The sequence below is a fragment of the Diospyros lotus genome, chromosome 9 (assembly GCF_014633365.1).
Source record: "Diospyros lotus cultivar Yz01 chromosome 9, ASM1463336v1, whole genome shotgun sequence".
NCBI classification, from domain to species: Eukaryota; Viridiplantae; Streptophyta; class Magnoliopsida; order Ericales; family Ebenaceae; genus Diospyros; species Diospyros lotus.
The window spans coordinates 15,539,866-15,556,958 of record NC_068346.1 but is presented as its reverse complement, the minus strand read 5'-3'; the positions used below and the strand labels follow the sequence as shown (position 1 = coordinate 15,556,958).

Sequence of the window (17,093 nt, the reverse complement as noted above, 5' to 3'; positions counted from 1 at the left end):
TGGGGGCGTCGTATAAGGCATACCTTTCTCGGCCTTTTGGCTAAGATCAAGTGTAGTATCTGTTCTTATCAGTTTAATATCTGATACGTGGGCCATCGGCTCACATGATATTAAATTAATTTTTTGAGGGGGAGGGCCCGTCACGGTAGCTTGCTACTGGGGTCCTCGCGCGTCGCCTTGGCGTTACACTATTGTCTTGGCCTGGCGCACCCCACCCAATTCGAGTCTCGAAATGTTTTTGGAAGAACTGACGCGACGGTTCTATGATATGAGTCTCTGCAGTTGTTCTTATGAAGTTTATAACCATTGGTTTTGCATTTGTTCTTGCGAAGTGTGTAACCATTTGGGCGGGAGTGAAGAAATATCAATGGACAAATACCCGTTGCCTTTCAGGTGAATCAACCCTCCCAGGCGTGCGTGCTCGGGCTATGAGTTCCGGACAACTTATAGATATTTGTTGTATGCGCGCGGATGTCTGCCTGCCTGACGAAGCGGCACTCTTGATGATATGAGTGCGCGATGATAGTTGATCTGAAACATAATCCAACTTCCATTTGAAGTCTACATTCCACCTGCACAGTTGCAGATTCAAATCTTTAATGGGTTTCAATTGCACAGAGATTCATAGGGGCTTGCAATCATTGATTTTGATGAGAGTTGATGCATTTTGCGATCTTCGCTTTTGCTTTATTGTGTACTTTCTTTAATAGGACTGTAATAGCGCATCATGAAGAAGAAAAGAGTGATGGTGGAAGCAATGGATCAGAGAGTCAAATTTCAATAATTAATTATACTATTTATTTATTATTTAGTCAAATTTAATTCTTATTCTTTAAATATAATTCCACAAAAGATTAAAAAAAAACTGAATCTGTTTATACAAAAAGAAAACATATTCCTAACAGAAATCTAATAACAAGAGTTGTAAATTTTGAAAGAAGCCGAAGCCTAATCCTTGTTTAATTTGGATACGAAACAAACAAACCTATTATTCCTAATCTATTTTACATCAAATAAACTTATTCCTGATGCATTAAGGGTTCCTGCCTTTCTTATATTTCCGCCATCCCTTTTCCTTGTCTTCCCCATGAATAATATGCATGCATCCATGTCGACATCACTCTCTTCTTCTTCTCTTGATAACGATCACTCTGCAACTGCACACGAGTTTAGGCCAGGCAAGAACATGGCAACCTCTGTTTATGGAACCATACTCGCCGGCCAAAGCTGTTTGATAACTGTTACATGGCGCAAGAATGTGTTGCTTCATGGGCTATCTTTATCTCTTCAAGGACCAGATCAACATGGAAATTGCTGCTACAAGGTTGAGTTCAGTACCTGGTTTTCCAGGCGGAAAGAAGGCTCCGAGCAGCTACTCGCCGGCGATAAGACTGTTGATCTGGTTTGGGACCTCATGGCTGCTAATTTCAATGGTCAAATTGAGCCGCAGTCAAACTACTACATCGCCATTGCATGTGATCAAGAGCTCGTGCTTCTGCTCGGCAACCTGGAACAAGAAGCCTTCACAAGGACTGGCTGCAGCCTTCTGCTTGATCCTCTCTTTGTTTCGAGGAAGGACCATTTATCTGGCAAGAAGTTGTTCTTGACAAGAAACAAGTTTCATAAACGCAGAGCGTGTCACGAGATTTCAGTCGACTGCTACAATGACTCTTCGGAAGAGTGTGATCCACACATGGAGATAAGAATCGATGGGAATTTAGTCCTGCAAGTGAGGCACCTTCAGTGGAACTTCAGGGGCAACGAGTTCATCGACGTTGAAGAAGCTCCGCTGGGGGTCTGCTGGGATGTCCATGGCTGGCTCTTTAGCCCGGAACTGAGGCATTCTCTTGCCATTTTTCAGCGGACACCGTCGCCCCCATCTCCGCCACCAGCCCTGGCGGCTTTGTCGCCATTGTCATCATCGTTGGGATCGACAATCTTGCCATCACCTCAGCCTGCAAATAGCACTGCAGGAGAAGAGTGTCCTACTGGCAATTTGCCTGGTTTTTTTGTTGTTTCTGTGTACATGGAAAGTTCGGTTGAACTGGGATGATGGTTGTTGATTAGCATCACCATTAACATTGTTTGAAGAAAAGTGAAACAGAAAACCTATACACGTTCGTAGAAGTGCATCCATGTTAGGGAATAATGCTAGAGATAGAATGATTTCATAAACTTTACACTGATGTTCCTGATGAGTGAGTTCTTGCCACATTTATTTATAGAAAGGGTTACTACTTACTTCAAACCATTCTTGTATTAAGTGTTACTCAAATTTCGAGTTAGTCCTTGCTTCGGTTCGGTCACAATGTTGAAATTAATACTTGAATAAAAGGGTGTCTCAATGCATGGGTCTCCTAGCTAGCTTTGTGTGGGTTCCTTGTGTTTTTGTATACAGTTTTTAGAAGTGGTAATTTTACCTGATTCAACAAATTAATATCCGATAAACTCAGTCCATTCTAATTCGGCGTAGACTTAAAAATTTGATTTAACAAATTTTCGATAAACTCAGTTCATTCTAGCTGAATGTAGACCTAAAAATTTGTTCAAACCGGGTGAGTATAAATAAGAATAAGCTCCCACTCAAGTATGAGTAGATAGATGGTTACAAGATTCCTAACCCATATTCAATCCACATGTATTCATCAATATATATTATATATTGTTTTGTTTAGTATAGTTGTAAGACCAAACCCAAATGACTTACTTAAACCAATAGTGATTATTTGTTGTTGATTAACTTACAGTTACTGTTTATCAGGCAACTTGCTATTGAAATATAACTTAGCCAAAAGATAAACAAACCTTAACCTCAAAATGAAAAAATCCCAAATTTTAATTGAGAATTTGAGAAAAAAATAAATAGATCTTTTGATTCAAATTTAACAAGTACGGGTACCTGATGGAGTAACAAGAAGGCTATTTCTACAACTCCAAACTATGACATTCCAGTCATAAAAGGAGTAACATTGTCGCTATCAAGGCTATCATCTAAAACCAACAATTGAACACCAGCAGAAATTAACAAATTAACAAAGTGCCAATGAATGCTAAGATTACCTGGTAACAAATTAACAAAGTGCAGAAGTCCCATTTTCAGAAAGTTCACCCATAAAATAAGGGAAAGTCATAGCATAAAGAAAACAGATGATTTAGTGGTCCATCCTGTGACAGGCAAATTTGAAAGGAATTGGTGCGTCCGAAAAGGAGCCATTGATGATTTGATCAAAGATCCACCTGTTAACCGCCTCTGAGAAGTGAATTCCATCCCAGTTGATTCTAACCGATGGATCTTTGCAGGGTTTTGCAACAATGAGCTCTGTTCCATTCACATGTTTCTTACTTCCACATTTAATGAATCTGTTGTAGTTATATTTGCCACCACGACCACAGCAAGCTATGAGAGGGTTCTCAAATCCTGCCCGTTGCATGGTAAGATTAATTGGTAGCTCGATGCATAAACAGAAAAACGAAATAAAGATAATCTGCAACTGAACTGAAATCATTAGCCATAAGAAAAAATGAACTGGAATAAGATATTGATGCACTTTTGGCTTCAATCAGTCGAAGACCATGCCCTGTATTCAAGCCTTTCCGTTTTACTTGAATCATTATTTGTACATGTGTGTGCATGCAGGAGTTGTCCTGTTGTTTTACCAAGGAAGCCAACAGCAATGAAATATTGAGGGGTAATAAGCCTAAACAGTATTCACATTAGCACGTCTATTTGTCGTTCAGCCCTCGAGTCTCAACAAACATAAAAACCCATTGTTGAATTTTGACTTAGGAGTTGTTGATGTGGTTTGAAGAAATCAAAATAAATTAGGATTATTCATAACCAATAAATTAGCAAATATCTGATATTGTTTGTTAGTTGTTTTGACTGGATATTATGCCATATTATTCTCCACTTTATGCCTATTTCAGTTTATATTTTAGCTGTATAAATTAGAGTTTACGATTGAATAAAATATATGATGACTTTTGCTTTTGTATTTTTTTTTCATTCCCTTTTCTTCTTTCTTCATAAAATACTAACAAATGGTATTAGAACCTTTTTTCTTAAGGAACCTATGAGATTGAGTGAACCAAAAATAGAGCGCCCAAAGAAATATGCGTTTGTAGATGTTTCTCTTGAAGAAACATTACAGAAGAGTTCTTTTGGAGATTTTGAGAAAACAACTGCGTTAGAATCATCAAAGAATGCTGAGGTTGTGGACTAAGTTTCTCAGAATGGAACTGCTTCTGCATCTGAGGTTGGTGTTTCTCAAGGTTCATCGTTAGCCCAAAAAAAAAGTTTTGGTTTGTCAATGGAAGCTTTGGAAAAAATGATGGAAGATCCAACTGTGCAGAATATGGTTTATCCATATCTGCCAGAAGAGATGAGAAATCCTTCTACATTTAAATGGATGTTGCAGATCACAACAACAAGAAGGAGAAGCTAGAGCTACTGTTGACCAACATGAAGAGGAGGAGTTATTTTAACTCTACTAAAAAAAACCATATCTATGCTTATGCCCAAAAAAATGCCTATGCCCCAGAACCCATAACCATACCTATGTCTCATAACTATAAAATTATAAAATGCCCATATGCTATATCCAAGACATGCTAAAATTTAAAATTTATATTTGCAGCCTCAAAGTCAAGGAAGAGTATTGAATTTTGACTTAGTAGCTGCTGATGTGGTTTGAAGAAGTCAAAATAAAATAGGATTATCCATAACCAATAAATTAATAAATATCTGATATTGTTTGTTAGTTATTTTGACTGGATATTATGCCATATTATTGTCCATTTTATGCTCATTTCTGTTTATATTTTAGCTGTATAAATTGGAGTTTATGATTAAATAAAATATCTGATGACTTTTGCTTTGATATTTTTTTTCATTCTTTTTTCTTTTTTCTTTTTTTTTCTTTCTTCATAAAATACCAACACCCATAATCTCACTAGATGGAATCAGGGCTACATGGATTCTAACCCACCATTTACTTCCATCTATGGCCATAAGTAAGCCTCTTTTGGGAGAAGGGGCTTGTCCAAAAGAGGCCGATAGACCGCCGGTGTCGGAGTTGGAGTCCGTGAAGTTGAATATAGCCGGGAAATGGCAGTTCGCCGAAGCCAACTCCCATGAAACCAGGCCTGGCTATAATGCCGCCAGAACTACAAGAACCCTAAACCCAAAAATATGAAGCTTGAAGGAATAGACTTCCATGGATGAGTATTTGACAGAGGCAGAGAAGTCTTTGAGACAATGAAATTCGAAAAGATGCTAATTCAGAAGTTTGAGATTCAAATATATACAAGTCAAAAGAATAAAACAAGGGAGGGAACAGGGTTTCATATTCAAAACTAAACTTAGAAATAAATAAATGTTCTTCCGGATCTTATGATTAACACCGATCCCTTTCAATTTTCCAAATTACAGTGGTCCAGAGATTTAATTCAACAGTGGGAATCGATTATTAACATTGAAGAAGTACAAAAATCAACTGGGTGGATGCCTGTGGCAGGCCATTCTCAGAGGAATTGGTGGATCGGAGAAAGAACCGTCGGCGATTCGATCGAACACCCATTTATTAGCGGCCTGTGTATAGTGAACTCCATCCCAATTGATCATCACCGAAGGATCTTGGCATGGCTTCCCAACCAACACTTCCTTTCCATTGATCTTCACCTTTCCTCCACAGCCAACCTGCTTGTTATAGTTATACTTCCCTCCATGCCCGCAACAAGCTCTCAGTGGGTGCACAAATCCTGCAAATTCCAACATCGCACTCACAAATTATCTCTTTTTACTTTTTCTTTTTAGCTTCAATCATGAAATGGGGAAGAACCGAACATACCAAACTGCTTAGCTCGACTGATAAGAGTGTACTTGACTGAGTAGACATCAACATATGTGAGGGCCGCGTGTGGAAGATCCACTCGGAGCTGTGCCACAGCTTCCTTCAGCTTCTTGTTGAAATGTTGCGCCACTTCATTGAAAGGATTCGCACAACCAGCCCTGTCCACTTGTCCTGCTGTGATCAGAAGGCGATCCATGACATATGGCAGACAGCCGACCGGACCCGTATTGTGGATCCAAAATGATCTGCCTCCTTGACCATACAAATACTGCGATAGACGATCACATTAGTAATTTCACCCGTCAAAGCTGTAAAGCTCCAGAGATTGAGACGATTATTCACCTTAACGACGGTTTTGAATTGGTCTAACACGTCGGGAATGTAAGCTCTAACTTCGTCAGTCGACATGTTGAGGAAGTAGCCGGCCGTGAGATCGTTCTGACCAATATCAAAGGTGTATAAAGCTCGAGAAAAGTCTTCCGCCTTCGGCAAAAGTTGCTTGAAAACTGCTCCTGCATGCGCAGAGTGACTTGTCCGATAAATCGTTCTACACCATTAGTCTATAATTTAAGATTTAGAGTAGAGAGAGTTTAATTAGCACCTTGTTTACGGAAGATCTGGGAGCGACGATGAAAGTCATTGAACTGGTACCACTGGACGTTCAGAGAGATGGGACTAAAGCCACTTTGATGAAGAGTGGAATTCTGAGGCCTAATAGTGGATCCAGCAGTGGCGAAGTTGGCTCCATGGCTGAAGTTCGAGCCCACTGCATCAAGGTAAGCACTCAGATATGGCAGCCCCAAGCTCTCAGCTGAAACCCATGACACAAAACATGTTATCTCTATATATGTTCGGTTCCATTTCTGCGCCCATACTAAATTCAGATAAAATTACTGGAAACAGTGTAAGTGAATTAATTCAAAACCACGTCAACCTCACTTTCATCTTCAGCATAACTACCAACCTATATAATAACTAACTATTAAGGTGGTATTCAAGTTGGTATATAAGATGGCTTATTTATTTATTTATTTTTTTAAATTTAGAGACTAAATCTTCCTAAACATAAAATTTATTTATAAAATATAAATTCTAATCACAGTTCACATTACGAGACGTGATGCTCTCCACAATATATGTTGGTAAGGCTAAAATGGGGGACTCACTTTTTTTATAACGTTCAAACTGAACATCTTCTAATATTGTCAAATGACATTTATAATTACGTCTAAGAATATTGCTACACTCTATTCAACACCAACCACAACTCTTTATCAATTCAATGTCTACCAAGCAATTATTATTCTTTGAAAGTGATGGGTAATCTTGTCCTTATAAATAATTTTCAAAAAAATACTTAATGAACAAACAAGAACCCTAACTTTTATCAAAGATTAGTTTTAAAATTTTAAAAAATGCTATTAAAATTATTTTTAAATTTTTTTAGAGGTGAGTCCAAAGATAATTTTTTATGTATCGACCTAATTCACATGTTTGATAAATTTATTCAAATTGTAGCGATTGTTGGTTCTCATTAAAGAGGGTGTAACGTCTTGATTACTTATTTGAGTTATCACGTGACACTTAGTATTAAACCAAGCCCCTTAATGCTAAGTAAGCTCTCCTTATCAAGTTTTGGAACCCCCGCAAGCTAGCTACTTTAGAGAGAAAAAAAGAAAGAAGCTCTAGAAATGCTTTTCTTGAATAGAAACGGAGTGAGTGGAGGTATATATAGCCATCCACCTATTCTAGAATCTTCCATCTTAAATACATTTCAAAATACTTACCAACTACTAATATTCACCTTCCACCTACTACATTTATAAGGAATAATCTAAAAATAGGACAAGATAAAAGAACTGTCTAGAATATCAAGAAGGACCTTTTAGAATTATTTAGATTACTTTAGAGTATTCGTTGGAATAATCTTTATTATTGTGCAAACATCACATCATCACCCAAGTCAACAAATCAATACTACATGTTGCTCACAAGAAATTAAACCCCTGAAATTCAGGATGTGACAGGCGGCCAAGAGGTATCTAAGGGGGTGAGTTGGATAGTATTTGTATGTCCATGCCATTTTATATTTCAGCTTATAATTAAGCTTCAACCCCATCATCATTTTGGCTCATCAACATCCAAAATATTTGGGCAAAAATGATCCTATCCATTCACTTTTCTCAAAAAGGGAAAGGAGGGATCTCCTCTTTTTTTTATTTATTCCCCCCCCCCCCCCCCCCCCTTTTGGGTGAATGAGATCACTTTGATTAGAACAAAATCCTTATCCTTAAATTCAATAACCCATCAATGATTTGGAAACTTTATTTTCAGTCTAAACAAATAATTATGAGGTGGAAGGGGCAACCTTACTTTTTGCTTCTCCTTCTTGGAAAATATTTATTAACTTTAAATTTGGTTAGTTTCTATTTAATAAGTTACTTAACTAAATATAGAGTCCTCAAGTTTTAATTTATATATATATATATAACATTTATTTATATTATAAATAGCTAATGTTATGTTTGGATGGAGAGAATTAATAAAAGAGAAGGATATTATGAAGGAAGGGGACATAATTTCCTATCTATATCTGACTTTGGCTGCATCGCCTGACAAACGCTATTCTATACGTGACGGCGGGGCCATGCACTAAATACTGCAACAGATTTGGTGCGGATTGTGTTCACAGATTGCAGTCAGCATCCCGCAAAACTACAAACTCCACTTGGAATCATGGCTTCACATCACTCCTCTCTCTCTCTCCCCCTCAATAATGTGAGAGAGTTACCAGCAAGACCTCAATCTCCCCTCATTCATCTATTTCCAATCACGAATAAAAACAGATAGGATTTGGGTAAGATCATACAAGTAGATATATAGATGTTTTTTCTATCTTTAATTATAACCGATTATTGTTTCTATCTGTTGTGAATAGGGTCATGTGCTCTATTGATCAATGCAATGACAAGAGAAGAATTGCGTTAAAAAGAGTATCACAGGTGCATGAGACTTCGCAGTCTGCAAAGATTTGAAAATATTTGTATTGTATTTATATGCAATTAAAGAATTGGAACAGTGACCTTTCGGTCACAGAAACAATGATTTATTATACCATATACAGTTATCAAAGCTCATCGGGCAGCTAAGATAAAATTTACAATTTTCAGTAAAAGATAATAAAAGATTCTTGCTTGTAATCAACATATATATACGTCATGATATATATATTTCAACTTTTAAGGACTGATATAAACAAAAACGAGACTTGTGGAAGCAGCCATCATTAAGGATGGAGATTGGAGAGCATCAAGCGCCCGGTGATGAATAGAAGATGAGAATGGTAGGTAGGTACGTACCCATAAAATCAATTTTCAGGCGGCCGTCGCAGTACCTTCCGGCGGGGCCGTGGAAGAACGACTCTCCGTGGGGTGGAGGCGCCTGGCCGAAGGCCGCAGACAAGCCGCCGGTGTCGGAGTTGGAGTCGCCGAAGTTGAATATTGCTCGGAAATCACAGTCGGTACTGCTCTCCCCGCGGACAGCTGAAAGTAACACCACCAGAGTGATGGTGAAAAAGCTCGGCCGGTGAGTCTTCATCGGAGAGATTTTGGAAGAGAGCGAAAATATGGGTAGTCAGGTGGAGTGGAGGCAAGGTGTGTCTTATAAGCTCGGTGGGGAATGAATGAATTTACCAAAGTGTTGTTGGCCATGGGAGAGACTTCCCCATGGTTTTAGGGAGTTAGGAGGACGGTTTGGTCCATTGAATAGGGCCACTTAAATTATTTGTTATGCACAGATCTCGGACGGGGATTTATCCTTTTTCTAATTAATTGCACACAAAAATCTATATTGTGAGGGTAATGGCATCATCTCATTCACCTTATAAATTAATTAGGACTATAATCAATCAAGCTCCAATAAAATAAATGAGATTACTCAGATCTCTAGAGACTGATAAAAGAACTCTTCTTTTGTGTCAAAAAAATATATGATCTAAATGTAGGTTACTAGATAATGATGAACAGGGTAAGGGGTGAGTGACTTGGATGGCTTTGCACTTTATTTGAAATATAAACTGTGTTTCCTGGAGCTACTTATGATTCATTTTTTTAGTTTAAGATTATCATTTTTGCATAATTTTTTGTTATTCGTATTCTCAATTTCAATAAAGAAGATAAATTATAAATAAAAACTTTACCTCTATGACAAAAAATCAAACTCACAATCTATTAATACGAATTTTAATTTATTGTGATTCAACCATGTTAAGATTTCATATTTCTAACTTACCCAACAGAATGCAACAGCGAATATGCATCTGCGTTGCCAACTTTAAATTAAGAATATAACAGTAATCATGATAAGAAGGGCGCAAAGACTCCATGGCCCAATGGATAAGGCGCTGGTCTACGGAACCAGAGATTCTGGGTTCGATCCCCAGTGGAGTCGTACCTTTTGCTTGTTTTTTATGTCTTTGTTTATTAGAGTATCAAGTTGGTCCCCTCTTTACTTCCATGGCGTGCCGCGAATTTTCATCATTTAGAAACAACATGTTTCGTAAGCTTGCAGAAACTTGTCTCCGTGTCCACTCCTCCTTTATTTGCATGCTTGTATTATTGCTGGCTGAAATAAGAAATGAAATGGCTCATCTTAGGATCATTCATGGCTGCATAGTCAAGCACTCGGGCTCCCCTGTGTAACCCACCTCTGATCTGGTATGGAACTGATAAGATATCCTTCAGATTCATATATTTATTCATTTAAAATTAAAAAAGAAAATCCTACTTATTTCATGTTTTCTCCTCCAATAGAATGGGTCTTCTTTCAAATTTTCAATGAGAAGAAAAAATTATGTTTTCATCTTAAGAACTAACTTTAATAACAGAGTATTTGGGTTTTTAATTCATTGTATTTTACTTTGAAGCTTTGAAAATTAGCATTTTAGTTGTTGTTAGTTTGTATTTTGTTTTTTATTATTATTTCTTTTTCAGTTGCTGTTGTTGAATAATGGTATTTTTATAATATTAATGTATTAGTTTTTAGAGTTACTATTTAAAAGTCGAGATCTCAATAATGAAAAGATCAATAAGATCTCAACAATGGAAAGATCAATGAGGGTATTATCCTCCATTCCTCTTTGTCTGCTTTGTTATTTAAGTTAAGAAGATGGTTTGGGTGTGGCCCTTGTATGCATGGTGAAGGGGGACAATCATACAGTTTCTTCTTCTATTTTTTTTAATATATACATACTCACTAATGCACGAATGGAATATGCGTCAAGGGAGACATTAATCATATACATTTGTTTCTTCTTTAATCATAATCCGTGCTTGTTAGACAAAATGTCAAGTTCCTATGCATATATATATATATATATATTTCAAATACAATAAATTCACCAGATGCCCATAATTCCATGGTTGCTAGTCAACAAGCTCCCACTTTTAATATTATCATGAACAACGACCTTCTACTCTTATCATGTAACCATCCACTCTACATAGAGAACATGATATGCTGCTACAGCTAACAGATTAAAAGAAAAACACACCATACCATTTTAAGCAGATTTATTCTACGCACAAGATACATAAGCACGTAGTTACTTCACAATTCAACCTCCCCAAAGAAAAATCAAAACTTCTGCATACTGGAATTGGGTGCGCCAGACCAAGGCAATGGAGCAACGGTACGGCGACGCGCGAGGACCCCAGTAGCAAGCTACTGCGGCGAGCCCTTCCCCTCAAAAAATTAATTTAATATCTTGTGAGCCGATGGGCCACGTATCAGATATTAAACTGATGATAAGAACAGATTCTACACTTGATCTAAGCCAAAAGGCCGAGAAAGGTATGCTGCTTTCTTCCAAACCCCGTTTTCTCTTTTATTCATCCAGTTCTCTCTGCTGTTGTCCAGTTTGACATGTATCACCGTGACATGTGATGAGATTGATGATTTAGATCGATACTATTATGTTTTATGGATTAGGTGGAGTGTTCAAGAGCTGTTGCCTGAGAGGAAGGATTTCTGTGATGCCTTGTACACACATTCGCCATTGGCCAAAATGATCTCACTGCTGATTACAAACTCGTTGAGAATAGTGACATTGTTACTGTTTCTCTAATCTGCTGTGATTTTGCTATTTTTTATCGATATTTTATTTTTACTTTGTTTTGTTCAGTTGGCTGCAGCAGAAATTAAGGAAGATGTTTCTTAGATCTCTGAGTTGTGAATATGTGATCCAGCTTAGAGTTAGCTGAAATTTAGGAGTCAAAAGTTTTCTTTTAGTCAATAGCAGTTGTTGACTGTTGAAAAAGTTTATTTTGTACCAGTTTATAACCTTATAAATGTGAAGAAGTTGTTCCGGTTTTTTCAGCACATAACTCTCCATTTCTTCCATTTCTTTGCTTCAAAAGGCTAACAAGACTTAACATGTCAACCGAACAAGTTAAGGCATATGTTCCTAATGTACTAGCTAGGTAAATTCTCTGACGTAACCAGAAATCACTTGGCTTGGTTTCTGGCTGTATTTCTCTTCTAAAAGTGAAGTGATATAGACTTGTTTTCACACCAGGTATATAATGCACAAGGAAGATCATTCTGGGTACAGAATAGTGGTCCAGTTGGCTGCCCACACTATGTTCTTGATCGGTTTTTGGTCACGGTGGCACAAGTCGACAAGTTTGGGTGTGCCAGTCCATTCAATGAGCTGGCTCAGTACTCCAATCTTAGATTAAAGGAGGCAATTAATCAACTCGGAGAGGATCTTTCTTTGGCAGCAATCACGTATGTTGATGTTAGTATTTGTTGTTTTACAGAAATCAGAAATGATAAGAGAAGGAATATGAGCAACTCTAAACATCAATATTTTACTGAAGATATCTTAAGCTTAAATACATTTGAAAGATGCTAGAATAGAGGATCATGGCCCAGAATTCTAGTCAGCACAACTAACAACATAGTCCACTACTTAATAACAACAAAGCAACATAATAGGAACTAACAACCCACTAACAATAAAAATAACAGTTAGTTGAAACAAACATATGACAGATTCCTAAGGCACGTCTTCAACACTCTTCCTTGCCTTGGAAACTGCAAACTCCAAGTTTATTCCTCAGAAACTCGAACCTGCTAAGTGAAAAAGATTTAGTAAATATATCAGCAGCTTGGTCCTCTGTTTTGCAATAAACCATACTTATATCTCCATTTTCCTGCACTTCTCTCAAATAAAACAATTTAACATTGAAATGCTTTGTCTTTCCATGGAACACAGGATTATGTGAGATTGAAATTGCTGCTTGATTGTCCACCAAGATTTTTGTGGCTTGGTCTTGTTCCAAACGTAGATCTGCTAGGATATTCCTCAACCAAACAGCTTGATTGACAGCTGTTGTTGCTGCAATGAACTCAGCTTCAGCTGTTGATTGAGCTACTATTTCCTGCTTCTTGGAACACCAAGAGAAAACACCTGAACCCATACTGAAACAGTACCCTGAAGTACTCTTCATATCATCCAAAGAACCTACCCAATCACTGTCAGAATAACCAAATAATCTGAAATTTTGTTCCTTGTAATACTTCACTCCATAATTGACAGTTCCTTTTATGTATCTTACAACTCTTTTTGCTGCCTTCAAGTGCAGTTCACTTGCACAATGCATGAATCTTGACAAAATACTTACTGCAAATAGGATGTCAGGCCTTGTTGCTGAAAGGTACATTAAACACTCTATTAATCCTCTGAAATAAGCTTCATCAACTTTATCAGTTCCATCCTCCTTGTTGAACTTCTCTTTTTGATTCATAGGAGTGCTCATTGCTTTGCAGTCATCAAGGTGGAATTTCTTGAGGATCTCCTTTGCGTACTTCTTTTGACAAATAAAAATTTCATGCTTCCTTTGAATGATCTCCATTCCCAAGAAATAGGTCATGAGACCATCTGTCATTTCAAAAACATTCATCATTTCTTGCTTAAATTCATCAATAAGTGCTGCATTACTTCCTGTCACCAGAAGATCATCAACATACAGAGAAATAATTAGGATTTCTGCACCAGAATGCTTAACATAGAGTGTAGCTTCTGATAAGCTTTTCTGAAAACCCAAACTCAACAGATGATCATTAATTCTACTGTACCAGACCCTTGGAGCTTGCTTTAAGCCGTAGAGAGCCTTTTTTAGCAAGTAAACTTTGTCTTCCTAGCCTTTGATTACAAAGCCTTCTGGCTGATCAACATAAATCTCCTCTTGCAAAAAACCATTGAGAAAAGCTTACTTGACATCCATGTGAAACACCTGCCATACCTTTTGTGCTGCAATGGCAAGTAGCAATCTTATTGTATCAAGTCTGGCTACAGGAGCAAAAGTATCAGAATAGTCAATCCCAAATATTTGTGCATAACCTTTCACAACAAGCCTTGCTTTGTGCTTGTTTACAGAACCATCAGGATTAAATTTTGTTCTGAACACCCATTTGACACCTATGACATTTCTATCATGAGATTTTCGAACCAGTTCCCAGGTCTGATTTTTTTCAATCATGAACAGCTCTTCTTGCATTGCAGCCATCCATTTTTGGTCCATCATAGCTTCCTTAAAGCTTGCAGGTTCACACACTGCTACATTGCTTCTTTGATAGATGTCAGAGAGTAATCTGGTGCCTCTAACAGGTGGATCATCTATTGTGTCGTCAAGTACCAATAGAGGATTTTGATTTTTCTTTGAGTCATTCCAACTCCATTTTTCGTCCTCCATGAAGTACACATCTCTACTTATTAGGATTTTCTCTGTCTGAGGCTGAAAAATCCTATAAGCTTTAGAGATGGTGCTGTAGCCAATAAATATTCCAGGTTCTGCTCTCTTGTCAAGTTTATCACGCTTAACCTAAGGTACATGTGAGTAGCATAAACAACCAAATATCTTAAAAAAATCCAAAGGAGGTTTGAAACCAAACCAAGCTTCAAACGGTGTTTGATTTTGCACAGCTCTTGTAGGCAGCCTATTTTGAATGAACACAGCTGTATTTGCAGCTTCAGCCCAAAATTTCTTTGGTAAGCCTTTTTGATGCAGCATACATCGAGCCATCTCCATGATTGATCTATTTTTCCTTTCACTCACTCCATTTTGCTGAGGAGTGTAAGGAGTAGTGAGCTGATGTTCTATTCCAGCCTCTGCACAAAATTGTTGAAACTGATCTGAGACATATTCCTTCCCATTATCAGACCTTAGACCTTGAATATTGCAGCTGCTTTGGTTTTCAACATGAGCTTTGAATTTCCAGAACACCTTTGCGACCTCTGATTTGTATCTAAGAAAATAAATCCAGCACATTCTGGTTAAATCATCTATAAAAATGATATAATAGAGACTTCCTTTTAGTGATGGAGTCCTTTGTGGTCCAGCAAGATCAGTGTGAACTAGCTGGAGCTTTTGTGTGGCCCTCCAGATACCTTCAGGGAATGGTTGCCTTGTTTGCTTCCCAAACTGACATGCTTCACAGTCAATTAATTTTGCTGTTAAGGTAGGTACTCCACGAACAAGTTGATTTCTTAGCATGTAGTTCATTCCCGAATGATGGAAATGACCTAACCTCCTGTGCCAAAGATCAGTTGAACTTGTCGTAACTGGGAAGGCAGCTTGCTCCTCCTTCATTGGATCAAATGAAAAACTCTTGCTCCTCATTTTGACCTTGAACATTTCTTGGCATGTTGGATCCTTGATTATGCAGTATTTGTCTTCAAAAATAACCTTGAATCCTTTCTCAAGTAACTGTCCAACACTGAGTAAGTTTTGATTAATATCAGGTACATATAGAACATCAGTAAGAGTTTTTGTATACGAGTAGCTTGTTATAGCTACAGTGCCTTTTCCTTTTACTGGAATGTGTTCACCATTTCCAACTCTGACCCATTTAACTTCAGTGCTCTCCAATTCCTTGAACAACTCTCTGTCATAGGTCATATGGTTGGTGCAGCCACTATCAATTAACCAAGATTCACATGAATTGCTGCTGGAGAAACAGGTTGCAACAAAGAGCTGATCTTCCTCCTCTTGATTAGCATTTTTTGCTTCAACAGCTTCTTGTTGAATTTTTGCCTTGCATATTACTGCCTCATGCCCCATTTGGTTACACCTATTGCATTTGGCATTAGGCCTCCTCCAGCATTTGAAATAAGGATGAGATTTTCCACCACAATGTTTACAAGGTGGATATCTTTCCTTTTTGCTACTACTATTATTATTATTAAAAGTAGCATCTCCACTTGCAACTATGTCCTTCTTATTTTTCTTTTTCTTTCCCTTTCCACCAGATTGGTGCTTTGACTGCAGAGCTCCTTCAACTGTACCTTCTTGTCTTATTAGCCTTCTCTGTTCAGTGGCTTGCAAAGCATGAATTACTTCTTCCAATGTAATACTCGACAGATCCTTAGTATTTTCTAAAGCAGAAATTGAGGCTTCAAATCTCTCAGGTACAGTTACAAGAAGCTTTTGAACAATTCTAGAATCAGAAAGTTCGGTGCCAAGTAATCTTACTTGATTTGCAATTTAAGAAGCTGGTCAGAATATTCTTTAATAGTTTCTGACTCCTTCATCTTAAGTACTTCAAATTCTCTTATAAGATTCAGCACTTTCATACCTTTAATCCTCTGATTACCTTCATATTCATCTCGAAGGAAATTCCAAATGGCATTTGCTGATTCCAGAGTCATAATTCTGGTGAAAATTGAGGGTGAGACTGCAGCAAAAAGAATGGCCTTTGCCTTTGTCTTCTTTGCTTTTTTATCTTTGTGGTTTCTGAGTTGAGCCATTGTGGGGTCATCTAGTAGAGCTGGAACATGAAAATCTGCATCTTCCACAACATCCCAAACATCCAAGGCTTCAAGATAGGCTTCCATACGCACTGCCCAGATCTGATAATTCTCCCCATCGAAGGTTGGTGGAGCAATTTGAGCGAAACCTGCCTCAGCATTCATAGCTTGAAAGGTTTGATTTCTATAAAGATAGGGTCAGTGTTTAGGTGCTCTCAAAAAACTCACCAAGACACTCACGGGTCCCTCAAGAAGAAAACGCTCTGATACCAATTGTTGTTTTACAGAAATCAGAAATGATAAGAGAAGAAATATGAGCAACTCTAAACATCAATATTTTACTGAAGATATCTTAAGCTTAAATACATTTGAAAGATGCTAGAATAGAGGATCATGGCCCAGAATTCTAGTAAGCACAACTAACAACATAG

The 17,093-nt window shown here is 37.6% G+C and overlaps 2 protein-coding genes and 3 non-coding genes across 6 annotated transcripts; 3 read left to right on the top strand and 2 right to left on the bottom strand.

The window, feature by feature from the left end:
* Window positions 1-19: 19 nt before the first annotated feature.
* On the top strand, window positions 20-215 carry LOC127810720 (U2 spliceosomal RNA). Its single transcript, XR_008025532.1, has one exon. It is a non-coding gene; the product is annotated as a U2 spliceosomal RNA (small nuclear RNA).
* An 893-nt stretch (window positions 216-1,108) lies between these two features.
* Window positions 1,109-2,053, top strand: LOC127809269 (uncharacterized). Its single transcript, XM_052348033.1, has one exon. The coding sequence runs from the start codon at window positions 1,109-1,111 to the stop codon at window positions 2,051-2,053; it is 945 nt and encodes a 314-aa protein (XP_052203993.1).
* A 3,202-nt stretch (window positions 2,054-5,255) lies between these two features.
* LOC127809147 (GDSL esterase/lipase At3g26430-like) lies at window positions 5,256-9,609 on the bottom strand. 2 transcript variants are annotated; one of them, XM_052347859.1, is made up of 5 exons: window positions 9,212-9,609; window positions 6,454-6,663; window positions 6,195-6,358; window positions 5,850-6,120; window positions 5,256-5,760 (listed from the first exon to the last, which is right to left on the bottom strand). In XM_052347859.1, the coding sequence occupies exons 1-5, from the start codon at window positions 9,447-9,449 to the stop codon at window positions 5,492-5,494; spliced, it is 1,152 nt and encodes a 383-aa protein (XP_052203819.1). In that variant the 5' UTR covers window positions 9,450-9,609; the 3' UTR covers window positions 5,256-5,491. The 2 variants fall into 2 exon arrangements, with proteins under 2 accessions (XP_052203819.1, XP_052203818.1); XM_052347858.1 differs by having other exon boundaries at window positions 6,195-6,364; window positions 9,212-9,607.
* Window positions 9,610-10,228: 619 nt separating this feature from the next.
* On the top strand, window positions 10,229-10,301 carry TRNAR-ACG (transfer RNA arginine (anticodon ACG)). The gene has a single exon. It is a non-coding gene; the product is annotated as a tRNA-Arg (tRNA).
* Window positions 10,302-11,507: 1,206 nt separating this feature from the next.
* Window positions 11,508-11,706, bottom strand: LOC127810722 (U2 spliceosomal RNA). The gene has a single exon (XR_008025534.1). It is a non-coding gene; the product is annotated as a U2 spliceosomal RNA (small nuclear RNA).
* Window positions 11,707-17,093: the final 5,387 nt, after the last annotated feature.

Coding starts and splice junctions, on each gene's coding strand:
- LOC127809269 (XM_052348033.1), top strand. CDS start 1,109: ATGTCGACATCACTCTCTTCTTCTTCTCTTGATAACGATCACTCTGCA.
- LOC127809147 (XM_052347858.1), bottom strand. CDS start 9,449: ATGAAGACTCACCGGCCGAGCTTTTTCACCATCACTCTGGTGGTGTTA. Junction 6,365..6,453: donor CCAGATCTTCCGTAAACAAG/GTGCTAATTAAA, acceptor CTGCGCATGCAG/GAGCAGTTTTCAAGCAACTT. Junction 6,121..6,194: donor AATTCAAAACCGTCGTTAAG/GTGAATAATCGT, acceptor CGTCTATCGCAG/TATTTGTATGGTCAAGGAGG.